The following is a 14,102-nucleotide window of genomic DNA, read 5'->3' on the forward strand; positions in this document are numbered from 1 at the left end:
AAGATGGGGGGTCTAAGAATAACAATGGCAACACTGACAATTGCAAGTTACAAGGCACTGTGCACCAAGAGCTTCACAGAAATTTTAATCTACTTAATCACTTAATCCTTATAGTAATCCTACCCATAAATCTAATATTATCACTCTTAATTTATGGATGGAGTAACTAAGGCACTCGAAGGTTGAGCAACATGCCCAAGACTACAGATAGTAAGTGGGAAGCAATGTCTGGACCCAGGAAGTCCAGCTCCAAAGCTCTGTTTAGTTGTCATGCAATGCAGCCTCTCATTAACCCCTCTACATGCTGTGTAGACCTGCACGCTGGCTCCTGTCCCACTGCCTGTATTACGACAGCATGCTCACATGTCTGCTCAACTCACTTCGATATATATTTGCAGACGACAGGAGGAATCTCCTGCAAACTTCGCATGCATGAAACTCCTTAAACTCACAGGATATACCTGGAGACTTCTGGCATGGGATTCACTTAATACCCCCTTCATTGGGAATTTATTTTTCCTTCAGATGTTCAAGGATTCTCATAACAACAACATAGCAATAGTTCTGCATGTGCCTCCACTTACATGACTTTGGACCAAGGGTGATGTGGATGAAAGAAAATTCAGGTTGTTCCGGGAGACTTTTTATCAATGAAAAATGAAATCCAACATCTTGTTGAGTTCAGTTTGATAATTGCTTCGGGATCTGTTCTCTACCTGGTGCTATTTGGAGACTCCTTTTGCATTTTTGCTTCAGCAAATATTTATCACACTTAGTATATTTTCGTAACAGACCTCAAATATGAATAGAACTCAGTCCCTTCTATGCAGGAGTTCATGGCTTCGTGGAGCAGGAACAAAGTAACACAAATCATTAAACTAAACTGAGCCATGGCTGGGATGGAGCACGGCACCATGAAACACAGGAGCTCACCAGGAGCTCTCAGATCCCAGGATCTCAGATGGTCTCCCGAGAAGGCAGCCTTTGGTTTGGGCTTTGCAGGCCGATGGGGATTGTGTCAGGAATAAAAACAAGGTGAGATGGGATAGTCCAGGCAGAGGCCATAGCTGGCAGAAAGACACTGGGGTAAGAACCCTAGTTTTGCCCCCTGAAGGTCTGAAATACGAGGTGTGCAGGAGGGCTGGGGCACCTCAGGGACAGATGAGAGGAGTATCACATGCCCATGGCTTTGACTTCCATCCTAAGCAATCAGGCCTTCACCCTGCAGGTGAACAGGAACGACCAGGAGCTTTTAACCAGGACAGCAAGAGTTGTCCCTACGTTGGTTGCCATGCTTCCTGCAGCACACTCTGTATGGGAGGCTGTGCGAAGCAAAAGATGGGTCAGACAAGGTCTCCACCATACGGTGCCTTGTGGTTACAGAAGAAGTTCCTGTGAAGGGTGATCCTGACATGTGGTGAGGTCTCACTGGGGCCAGAGGCTTTCCCATTCCATGGGACGGGCCACAGGAAGCCAGGCTGGGTATTGCTGCCAAGGCCCCTGGAACCTCCAGAGAGATGCACTGTGTGTACTGCTGCAGAAAAGGCCGGGCAGAGAAGAGTTGAACCCTGTGCCCAGCTTCATGGTATGGCAGAGGAGGACCAGGAGACGGCTATGTGCCTGCTGGATGTCCACCTAAAGGGTGACCCCCAGTGAAGTTTTAGAGTTCAGACACTCACTGAAGTTTTAGAGTTCAGACACATGGTTTGTACCATTCAAACCATGGTACACCATATCCCAGCTGCACCATCATCTCCAGGGAACTAGTTGGAATTGCAGAATCTCTTGCCCCACCTCAGCTCAAAAGAATCAGAAAGCACATTTTAACAAGATCCCCAGGTAATTCACATGCACATTAAAGTGTGAGAAGTCCTAAAATCGGAGAGAGAAATTGTTTTTTCTCAAACCAGCTGCCTCCAGCTGAGCTTAGTGTTCCCGGCTGCCCTGGGCAGGCTCTCAATAAGCTCAGAGTCGCCCTCTAGAGTTAGTGCTGTGAAGCCACAGCACCAGGAATTCCCTGACCTGCAGGACAGGGAGAGGTAACGGTGACCACAGCGGACGGCCAGTCCCCAAAGCTTTAGTGTCCCCACTAGGAATCAGGCCTAATAAAACCTACATCACAGCATCAAATGAGGACCTACTGAGCACACGTGTAACATACTAATCAATGGGACCAGTGCAGACTAGGTGCTCAGTTTCAAGGAACAGCTTTCTTTCACTCATTGTTGGAAGGTAGATGGTGTGCCAGAGGGCCTCTTATGCTCTTTACGCCCTTGAATTTGAGGTCAGCTCCTTCACAGCAGAACCTTGAGAAGTCACTGGGCCTCACGGGACCTGAGTGTCCTCTAGAATCCCTGACTTCAAAAAGATGTTAAATGAAACAATGCATTTAAAAACCCTCTGACAAGGGGACTGGTCAAAGCAAACAAACAAATGAAAGAAACAAACCCCAAATACACAATCTCCGCCACTCACCAAAACCAACAAAACAGGCTGCCCACAGCCTGCTCACTGATGCTTTGTAACTGTACTTATCATTAACAGTTCCTGCTAGGAGGGTACAGCTCTGGGAAAGAGTACATGACAATTTGGGATCTCCCAGAAGTTTACTGGGGGGCAACCAGGGAATTCTCTTGTGTTATAGAAAACCCTACATTACTGTGTTATAAAAAATTAAACCACAACAGCAACACTGCTCTCCAGTTGATACTCAGCATGTGTTAAACTTGTTTGTACCAAAGCACATGTCTGAGTTTCATTAGAACCTGCAGGTCCTCTGCGGGGAGCACACCCCACTTCCTAATCAGGCGTCACAGCAGGGGTCCTCAGTAACTGCTCCAACTCCCTTCTCCAGCCTGCATCCTCTCCAGCCTGCCCTGCATCCTCACCTGAGCTCCACCTAGGTGGGCCCCAAGTGCCCATGCTGCTTCAGGCTGGTGGGCCCTTACCCTGGGCTTTGCATGGCTGTTCCCTCTGCCCTGAGGGTCCTTCCCTGACTGGTGTCTGACACCCTCCCACTCTTTCAGGGCAACGTCCCAGGCTCCATCCCTGCCTCCCCAGGCAAGATAAGGTGCCCGGTCCTCCTTGCTCCCGCAGCCCCTCACCTCTCGCTCCCTGGTTCCAATACTGACCACATCAGCAGTGTCCACCTTATCTGTGAACACTATCTCTCATTGAGCTGCAAGCGAGTCCTGCCTGGTGTCTTCCACCTTTGTATACCCAGTGAATAATCGAGTAGTCAGCACACAGTAGATGCTAAGTAAACGTTTATAAGAATCGCATAGAGTAAAGAGTCATCCATATCACTCCACTACTGCAGAACTCTGTGTCTTCAAATTGCTTTAAATCACCCAAAACACTTTCCAGCCTTCCCAACCCCACCACTGGCAGGAATGGGGAGACCAGGAGGTGGCGATGTTCTACCTCTAAACAGTGCTGCTGACTCAGCTTGCTCTGCAGGGATTTTTGGGAAGCGGGTGCTGTTTCTTCCACTCCCACAGCCGGGCCAGATCTTTAGCAAACCAAGGAGTAGGCAGAAACACACACCCATTCACCCTTTCCACCCTCTTCATGCAGCCACATCCCTGCAGTGGTTGGCTAATTTAGTTGCTTTGTATAAAATAAAGCCTGTGGCAACACAGTCACTCAAAACCAAGAGCTGGTAGCCCTGCAGCTTGGGGCACTGCCCTAGAAAAGGAAGGCAACTAGTTGACCTTTCATAAAATATACTTGATCAAGTCATTGGCAGCCTGCATCCTAACCCCTGAATCTCCCACCAGAACCACTGTGGGAAACAGACAAGATAGCATTGCAATGGAATGCAGGTGGCCTTGCATTCAGGCCCTGGGCCCATCCCTTAGTGATTCGTGGACTTTAAGGAAGCCACATTTCTCTGTGTCCACTTAAAGTAAAATGATTGGGGATACTTGAGTGCCTCCCTCCTTGTACTCCCAGGGCTGCAGCAAGGATAGAGCCTGGTGAACCACAGGTAGGGAACCAGCATTCCCTAGGCCGGGTATGTTGGTATTGTCATTGTTGTAGTGACTGCAATTAACCTTAATCACCATTTCCTGCCTCAAGATTCACGGCCTTTCCTTGTATGGTATTGTGATAGAAGGAAATTAAAATTTCTTATCCCCAAACATATTTCTTTGACATATTTTGAAAAAGCTGCTGCTTGGCCACCAGGCAGAAGTGACCTAACAAAACTGCCTTAAGTGGGGAAAATTCGTATCTGCAGAGAATCTCCATTAATGAAGCCAGGTCCCCTCCCTTTTCCATGCCTTTCCCAAGATCCAGGAGGGATGGAGAGTTCCACACCTTTAAAAGTCTGAAAAGGAACACGTACCACCTATTCTCTGTGAGGGAGACTTCATCTACACAACAAGGCCACCTTGGCTGGCCAAGCCTCTTCTCTCCCTCCCATAACCTGCTTTGCCAGAATCTAAGCCTCCATCTTTCTGTAACCTTAAGGTGTTGTGTAAGTTTCTGTAACTCACTGGGAAACTGGGTCTTTAGGGGGCCAAGAGCCTACAGCCCACATAAATACACATACATATATATCTCTCTCCACAGTTTCTGTCACAGAGCTTCTATTAATAAAACCCTTGACATTTCTGAAGCCACAGGAACATCTTTTGTTATTCATAAATTCCTTTCGAACATATGCTAATTGAGCCTGTACTCATGAGGTGACTCTTGACAGACCTTTAGATAGCTTTAGGGTAGAGACTGTTTGCCAGCAAGACCAATCCATGATTGGAGAGTTGGGAGTTTGAGCCCTGCCCCTGACCTCTGGAGAAAGGAGAGGGGCTGGGGACTGAGCTAATCAACAATGGCCAATGATTTAATCAATAGTGTCTAATGTCAGGGAACCTCCATGAAAACCTTTAAGGGACGGGTCTTAGAGAGGTTCTAGGTTAGTAACACCTTCACCTGCTAGGAGGATGGTGTACAGGTGAGGATGCCTTCACCTGCCAGGAGGATGGTGTACAGGAGAGGACGCCTTCACCTGCCAGGAGGATGGTGTACAGGTGAGGACGCCTTCATCTGCCAGGAGGATGGTATACAGGAGAGGACGCCTTCACCTGCTAGGAGGATGGTGTACAGGTGAGGATGCCTTCACCTGCCAGGAGGATGGTGTACAGGTGAGGACGCCTTCACATGCCAGGAGGATGGTGTACAGGAGAGGACGCCTTCACCTGCTGGGAGGAACTCTACAGGTGAGAGGTCCCTGCACTTGGGTTCCTTGCAAACCTCACCCCGTGAAATTCTTCATCTTGCTATGCATCTGCATTCTTTGCAATATTCTTTGTCATAGAACAGGTACAGTAAGAAAAGTGCTTCCTGAGTTCTCTGAGTCATTCAACAAGTTATTAACCTAGAGGAGGGCATCATGGGAACCCCTGATGTAAAGCTGATTGGTCAGAAGTACTGCAGGCCCAGGACTCACAACTTGCACCTCAAGTGAGGCCTGTCTTGTGGGGCTGCACCCCTAACCTGTGGGATCTGATGCTGAACCCAGATAGACAGGATTGGGTTTGAATTGGATCACTAGACATCCAGCTTATGTCAGAGAGCTGGCAAGGTTGTTGGTGTGAGGAAAACCTCCATGCATTTGGTGTCAAAGTGTCTGTGGATACAGACAAATCCTAGTAGTACCTTTCTCTACACAACTTGTCAGACTCCTTCCTCATGGCTCTCTGTGACTTGGGAATGTGTTTCAGCTCCATGGTGCCTGGGGCACACAGGCCTGTTCACTATTAGCCTGGGATCTCTCCACAGAACCTCAGTCACCCCATGCCCTCTGCCTTCCTGCAGCCCTGCCCACTGTTCACAAGCACAGCCTTGCACCTCATGCCTTGCTGCTTCCAAGTTCCATCTACTGCCTTTGTGCAAACAGAAAAGAGGCTCCGTATTCTCTCCAAGCTTGGCTCCAACTTAGCCTCCTCTCTCAGGTCCACTGGAGTCAGTCTTGTCCTGGGTAGAATTAGTGACACATCAACCTGGCATCCCTCTACCACATATTGATAGGGACAGAAGACAGGAAAATTCTGGACAGAAGAGGAAAGGTCCTGGCAAGGGCCCCACCCTCAGGCCTGGAACTGTGGCCCAAAGTAAGAACATTCATTTCTATTTTCCTGCTCAAATGTTGCCTTTTCAAAACATCCATGGCCAGCCCCCTCCTATTCCTGTGTCCATAAAAACCACAGGCTATGCCAACAGAGGAGAAGAGGAGAAGCAGCTGGGTGCCTCCCCAGAGACTACGGTTGCACACTGGAGAGAAGCAGCTTGACTTCAGAAGGATGGCTTGACAGCGTTGCTTCACAGAGGCATCTGGCTGGGGATGGCCAAACTCTGAGGGAAGATTATCTTCCCGCTCCACACCCTTTCCAGCTCCCCTTCCCACTGAGAGCCACTTTTATCAGCAATACAAGCCTCCACATTCACCACCCTTCAATTCATTCACCATCCTTCAATCACTTCAACCTGAGTTTTCCCGGATGCCAAACAAGAGCTTGCGTACCACAGGTGTGGATGCAAAGGGCTGTCACACTGACTGTCTGCCCTCATTGGCGGAAAGCAGCCACCTCATGCGAAAAAGCGAAAAAGTGTTAACTGAGCTGGGCCGGGCAGGGCGGCTCGCTTCTGTAATCCCAGCACTTTGGGAGGCTGAGGCAGGTGGATCACAAGGTCAGGAAATCAAGACCATCCTGGCTAACACGGTAAAACCCCGTCTGTACTAACAAAAATTAGCCGGGCGTGGTGGTGGGCACCTGTAGTCCCAGTTACTCGGGAGGCTGAGGCAAGAGAATGGCGTGAACCCCGGAGGTGGAGCTTGCAGTGAGCTGAGATCGTACCACTGCTCTCCAGCCTGGGCGACAGAGCAAGACTCCATCTCAAAAAAAAAAAAAAGTGTTAACTGAGCTGTTAACACACTTAAGCCATCTGCACATGGCAAAGCTAAAAGAGCGCTGACTGTAACACTCCTTCTGGGACTTTGGGGGTCATGGGTACTCCCCTCTAGATGCTGCTGTGAGGCCCACATGGACTTTTGCCCCTGTGAGCATCCCAAAGCACTTGCCCTGGCTCCTGTACCTGCTCACCTCCTGTGAGGGGTTCAGCTCAATGGGTTTGAGTGAGTGGAGTTTGCCCCTGCTGGTGCCGAAGCAGCCAGCTAGCTCCAGTGCCTACCTCCAGTTCCTGCCTACAAAGGGGTCAGGGAAAGTGTCCTGCTTCAATACGGTGTGTGTATCCATTGTGGAGTCCTCATAAGGTAAGATAAGTAAGCAACAACAAGGAAGGGGTCCCAGATGCGGGAGAACAATTTTTTTGAGACATGGCTGATCACGGACAACCTGCTGGCACAACATCCTTTTCCCAAATACCTTGTTCGGCACATGGCCCCAGTAGCACAACCTTATCTGCAAGGAACCCTTCCAGCATGACCCTTTAAAACTTCCCTCCAGTCTCTGACTCTTTGCAGACAGCCCCTGGTCTGCTCTGCTGCCTGTGATACCCTTGCAACTTATCTTCGTACCTTCGTACTTCAATAAATCTGCCTTTCTTTACCTATGACTGTCTTGGTAAATTCTCTTAGCACCTGCAATGCCAGCTCCAGCCAATTACAACTGCGATGGCCACATCCACAACCCTCACCACTATAAATCAAAAATAAAATTCTGAGCCCCCAAACTAACTGAATGGACCCCACCTCTTGGTCAGGGGCATTCAAATGCAAACCTAAAGCACTAGTCAGGCTGTGATAGGAATGGTTGGCTGGGCATGCCTCATTATACCTTTCTCCCTTTGGAATTCTGGCACAGCTGACCAGCAAATTATAATGTTAAAACAGAGGACTTAAGACTGACAAAACAGACTACTTGTAGCAAGAAAATACCGACACAACAGACAGCAGACCCTGAAAGCAACTGAAGTATTTTACTCTAAAATATAGTTATTTAACATATTTTGGAATGACCCTGCAAAGCGGCCTCTCTAAGAGAAAATCTACATTGTTAGAGAATCTTCTTCCCTTTACGTTTTTGTTGTTGTTGTTGTTTTTCTGATGTGGGAGAGAAATAACTAAGAGTCTGGCACCTTTTTTAAAAATTATTATTATACTTTAAGTTCTAGGGTACATGTGCACAACGTGCAGGTTTGTTACATATGTATACATGCGCCATGTTGCTGTGCTGCACCCATTAACTCGCCATTTACATTAGGTATGTCTCCTAACGCTATCCCCCACTCTCACTCCTCCCCACAATAGGCCCCGTGTGTGATGTTCCCCTTCCTGTGTCCAAGTGATCTCATTGTTTAATTCCCACCGTCTGGCACCTTTTTAAGTCTGATAAGAAACATTTACCATCTATTCTCTCTGAAGCCTGCTATCCAAAGGCCTTCATCTGCATAATAAGAACTTGGTCTCATCAAACCCTTATCTTAACCCAGACTCCCTTGTATTGATTCCAGGTCTTTAGATAACCTCTTTCAACCAATTGCCAAGCAGAAAATCTTTGAATCTACCTATGATCTGGAAGCCTCGCCGCCCCCAGCCTTCAGTTGCCCCACCTTTTTGGACAAAACCAATGCAGATCTTACATGTATTGACTGATGTCTTAAGTCTCCCTAAAATGCATAAAACCAAGCTATAGCCTGACCACCCTGGGCATATGTTCTCAGGATCTTCTGGGGCTGTGTCATGAGCCATGGTCACTCATATTTGGCTCAGAATAAATCTCCTCAAATATTTCATGGAGTTTGACTCTTTTCGTCAACACCAGGCCCATGGAATAGGATGAACAATGACAAGGACAGCAGTGACACTCGTGGCGGCATTTTGCCCCAAGCTGTGTTCTGAGCATTGTGTACCTGTGACCCCACTTCATTCTCCTATGGCCTGCCCAACGCTGGACAGCCAGCTGACTGATTCAGGACTGTGCCCTGCAGTCTGGGCAGAAGCCTTTACCCACTACTTTTGAGGTGATGCATGACACAGGACAATGGCACACACAGGTCCATTGGCTCAGTAAATGAACATACTGAGTCCAAGCTCCTTTTGCAGATAGGCCAATAGCCTCAGGGGTGTGACATTAGTGGCTCCAGGGTCAGTCACTTCCTCACCTTTGCTACCGTTCATCCACTCATTCTAGCATTTATTCAGAGCTTCTAGGTGCCAGGAGCCCTTCTAAGCAGTATAAGTTCCAGAGTGAAAAGATCACCTCCCTAGGCTATGTGCTGCATGAGCAATGGGTCACCACTGAGTCCCCATGGCTGAGACCTGAAGAGCACTGGATCTGAGAAGCACTGGGGGTTGGGGAAATGTTTGTGAAATTTAAAACTCTCATGGGCTAAAAGATGGATGGCAGTTGTTCCCAGGAAAACGTTGGTCCTTTTTGCCATGAAGACAAAAGGAACCTGGACATTTAACCATATTCCCTGCCAAAGGCATGAGTATCACCAAACTCTACTTTATGACCACAAAAAATGACAAGCCAAAGCTCCCATCATTTGATAAATACTTGCACTAGACCTGATGGTTTCCATTTTCTGCATTTACTGCACAGGGCCAGACCTCGTGGACACCATCTCTATTCCCTGCACCGATGCTGCCTCCTGGGCTTGCATCACACTGGGGAGGGCTCAGCGTCACAGGGACCAGCAGCCTAACCCTGTTCTGCCAGCACTGTGACTCTGGTCAGTGTGTGAGTCAGCCCTGTTTCTTCGCCCACTGAAAAGAATGTGATGGCTTATCTTATAGAATTATTTTATCAATTGCATGAGAAAATTCACACAATGTAGCCAGGCAACCAGCCAGTGTGCCAGGCTTATTGGCTAAGAGAAAAAGACATCAATGAAACCACCATTGCAAAATTATAACTGAGATGGTGAAAGAGACCTGAACTAACCACTTCCTTCTTGATTCTAACCTCTAAGCTGTCCTTGTTCATTCCTGGGCATAGGCCAAACGAACTTTGGGAGGAACTTAGCGTATAGTTTGAAACAAAGATAGCAGCCCTTTCCCAAAACAAACCCCCTTCTTGCCTGGTGAACTAGACTGCTTTTGTAAGACTAACAAATAAGGCAAAAACCTAGAAATTATGGTTTAGGAGTCATGCAACTTGAGGCTACAAGATTCTGACCCTCCTCAAATTGCTTCTATGGAATAATATCACTATTGTAAAACCTAAGATATTTTGCAGACCCTGCACTTGATGGATCAGTTGGCATCACCCAGACTGATAAACTTGCTCATCTGGTCTTGTGGTCCCCACCCAGGAACTAACTCAGTGCAAGAGGACAGTTGGACTCATCCCCAACCCAACCAATCAGCACTCCTGACTCACTGGCCCCTACTCAGCAAATTATTCTTAAACACTCAGATCCCCAAATGCCTGGGGAGACTGATTTGAGTAATAATAAAACTCAGGTCTTCTGTATAGCTGGCTCTGTGTGAATTACTCTTTCTCTATTGCTATTCCCCTGTCTTGATAACAGAGCTCTGTCTAGGCAGTGGTAAAGTGAACCCATTGGGTGGTTGCATCAGTGAAAACAGATTGATTTTTATCCCCATATTACGGATAAGAACATCAAGGTTCATGAAGATTAAGCAACTTGCCTAAAGTCACAAGTGAGTAGGTAGAGAATTCAAAGCCATGTCCCCCTGGCTCTGATGTGCATGATCTTTGCAATACAGGATTCCCCATCACTACCACCCACTAGCCACCACACACCATCATGTGACATATAAGCAGAAAGCAGGCAGTGGTCCCTGCCTGCTCTCACAACCGCAGTGCAGCAGCAGGCCCTGTCCGGTGACCTAGCTGGGACTCTGGAGCAGAAGGCCTGCTGCGTGTGAGCACCGATTCCTCCCACCACTTACCAGGTGACTTTGGACAAGTGCTTTGGTAATGGTGAAATCTCAGGGGCTATAGAAAGATTAAAGGGGATTTTATTGACAAGCACTTAGAACTGTGCCAGGCTGAGAATCCCTGCTGATTAAATATAAGTCGGTGATGCTGGTGCTATGGTGATCCCGGACTAGGGAAGAGAAGCTCCTGGAAACCTGAACATAACAGGCACAGAGACCAACACAGAGAACCTGCAGGCCACACCCAGAAGGAAAGAGAGTGGGCGTATTGACAAATAGTCAAATAGTCACGAATCAGCTCTTCAGCCTGATCTCCTGATGGGAAATGGAAAAGCTGAATTGGAGAGCTGCCTGTTCCTGTGTTCCTTGTTATTTCAATTGCTAAAACTAAATTTCTGATAATTTACAGAGTAAAGCAGTTTCCCCTTGGGATGCTGAGTTGCACCTCCACAGGTACGTGGCTCTGGCCAGGCCCTCAGGGGATGGAGCCTGAGGCAGCCCGAGCCAGCCCTGGAAGGAGAGGCCATTTCACCAGAGAAGAGCAGACCCCTGAGCAGACCCCTTAGGAGGGTCCTTGCTTGAGCTCTTCAGTGGTCCTCTCGGAACAAACATACTATGTAGATGAGGAATACCAGGCCCCAAAGGGTGAGCCCATTGTCTCAGGTCCCACAGCTGCTCCAAGGAGAAGCTCAGAGCCTGGATTTAAACCCAGGCCAGCATGGCTTTGAAGCTTCTGGTCCCTGCCTAACGCAGTGGGTGCATTGAGGCTCGCTCGGGGAAGGATGAGAGCTGTAGCCATCTGGAGCCCAGGGCCTCTTGTCTACCCAGCTGCCCACTCAGACACACATCATCAATACTGCATCAGAGTCGGAGCATATGAGCCCCCAAGTGTGGACATTAGGCCTTTGACTCATCTCAGTGGCTCTTACACACTCTCCAAATGGACTCCTGTGTTGCCTTCCTACAGTCTGCTGACGCTGCATTTAGGATAATCAGTGCTTGGCATGTGTTTCCCTGTTATTGCTACAAGCCAAGCCCTTCTCCCAGGCTGCCGTCCAATGGCCCCTCCCCGAAGACCCTCCAGCTCTAAGCTCCCAACACCCTCTTCGGTCTCTGCCTCCGCATTCCGCCCTCTCCAGGGATCTCCTCTGCATCCACTGTGAGAATGGATTTTATGAACTTTCTAACATGCTCTAAAGCAGGGGTTCTCAACCCTGGCTGCACTTAATATTCATCTGGGGAGCTTTGAATAAAAACACAGTATCGAACTCCAATCCTAGATCTTCTATTTCAGCCAGTTTGGGCATCCAGGCTCAGGCAAAGATGCATCGTTAAAGTTCCAAGGATGATTCTAATGTACAGCCAGGGTTGAAAAACACTGGTTTAACAGACAGAGATGTCGGTTTGGGGATGAGAGTTTGAGTCCTGCTTCTAGTACTAATTAGCTGTGTTAGTCACCCTAGTATAGACTTCTTTCCAACCTTAATTTGCCTGTTCTTCATATAGAAATAAGAGTACTCACCCAGATATCCAACACAAGGGGGATGTAAAAGTGTTCCAGAGACAGTAAATAGCAGCAGCATGCATTTGTCAAATATTTATTCAGCCTTTACTCTTAATGCACTCTTAATGCACGCTTGATGAGGTTTTTTTTGGCAAATGCACGTGACTGTTTTCATTGTCATCACTGTTTTCATGTCATCTAGCATCCCTGCCATGTCTGAGGCCATCTGTGCACAGGTACAAGATTCTGTCATCCACAGTGAGAAGCACTGAGTTACTAGTCAACAAATGTTTGTTCAATGGATGGGTAATGGACAAATACATATGTGTAGTCTAAGCTTCAGGGAAACAAAAATCTGTGAACATGTTTAGTTTTTCCAAAATATCTAACAAGGCACATACTTATAGAACACAGTGATGTAGGGTAACAGAATGTAAGAATATTTCTCCAGCTTGGTATCTAGAGTGAAGTCACAAGTGGTGTCTTTTCACTTCTGTTTTATATAGCAAGCGAGCAACTGCATTTGTCTTGCAAAACTACTGCCATTCATTCAGACCCCAGCGCCAGCTCTCCAATTACCTGCAGCTCTGAGCACAGCTGAGAAAGTGTTTCTTCAACAGCAAGGGCCTCTAGAAAGAAAAAATAAACTGTATGATTCAATGAACACATAGTGAAACGCAGCAGTTGCTATTAAATGAAAAAGCAAAAGTTTCACATTGGCATTAAAGTCACAGAGACCAACACATTCCTGAGGACCTTCTGTCTATTCTAACTGCCTAATGGAATTGTGCTTATCAGGAGAATAAACCTGATTGGAGCCATGAACTGAGTACTAGATAAAAGCCAATATCACCCCATGCACACAGTTATGAGAAGCAGCATGTCCCAAATTCATACAACACTTGTGTGGCCCGGAGAGATTCCACGTTTATTTCTATTTTTGCAGGTACACACACACACACACACACAGAGAGAGAGAGAGAGAGAGAGAGAGAGACATCTGTGCATCATATATGGAACATGGATTTGAATCTCTATCTTAAAGATAAAATATCAGAAGCCCTGAGAACCTCCTGCTCAACCCTACCGGCTCTGATACTGAAGAACGTGGCCATCTTATTAACAGAAACCAGGTGGCCTCTGGCCATTTGTTTTCATGGTCACAGTTGTGACCAGGTTTGAACTCTCCTCTGGTTCCATGATGCTGTGGTCAGTCATTTGTACACTGCTCTGGCATGGATTTTAATTAAAGCATGCTTGCCTAGGTGAGTGGAAACCATCTCTTAGCAACTTACGGTCTTGCTGATGACCTAATTAGTAGCTACCTCTCTACTTCACCACTGAACTCAGGTCCCTGAACTCCACAAGGCAAAATGAACTTCTGATACACTATTCATGGCTATGTATTCTCAGTGTCTAGCACAGAATCTGACACAGAGTACACGTCCAGTAAAATATGATGAGGGTGTGAACGAACAAATAAATTCAGCTCCTTTGAATGAAATATAATATTAAAAGTTATATCAGGAATCCAACAGCTACTGAAAAATCTCCATTTTTTCATTTGAGCTATATAAAGTCCCTGTGATTCTGTACATGTCTTTCCTGCATGCGTAAGATTTGAACTTGAAAAAAATTCGATGATTGCATGATTCAAAGAGTAGTGCCTGAGTACAGGATTTGTCTAAGATGTGAGAGCTGATAAAGCTTATGGTAAGAAGGCTC

The 14,102-nt window shown here is 47.2% G+C and overlaps 1 protein-coding gene across 2 annotated transcripts in view; it reads right to left on the bottom strand.

The window, feature by feature from the left end:
* FAM135B (family with sequence similarity 135, member B) overlaps positions 1-14,102 on the bottom strand; it is a 299,141-nt gene that overhangs the window by 55,224 nt on the left and 229,815 nt on the right. For both annotated transcript variants that reach the window (XM_012001609.1, XM_012001610.1), the window contains exon 9: positions 12,957-13,006. In XM_012001609.1, the coding sequence (XP_011856999.1) occupies positions 12,957-13,006 (50 nt within the window). The remainder of the gene's footprint in view (positions 1-12,956; positions 13,007-14,102) is intronic.

The sequence above is a fragment of the Mandrillus leucophaeus genome, unplaced genomic scaffold (assembly GCF_000951045.1).
Source record: "Mandrillus leucophaeus isolate KB7577 unplaced genomic scaffold, Mleu.le_1.0 Scaffold667, whole genome shotgun sequence".
Taxonomy (NCBI): Eukaryota; Metazoa; Chordata; class Mammalia; order Primates; family Cercopithecidae; genus Mandrillus; species Mandrillus leucophaeus.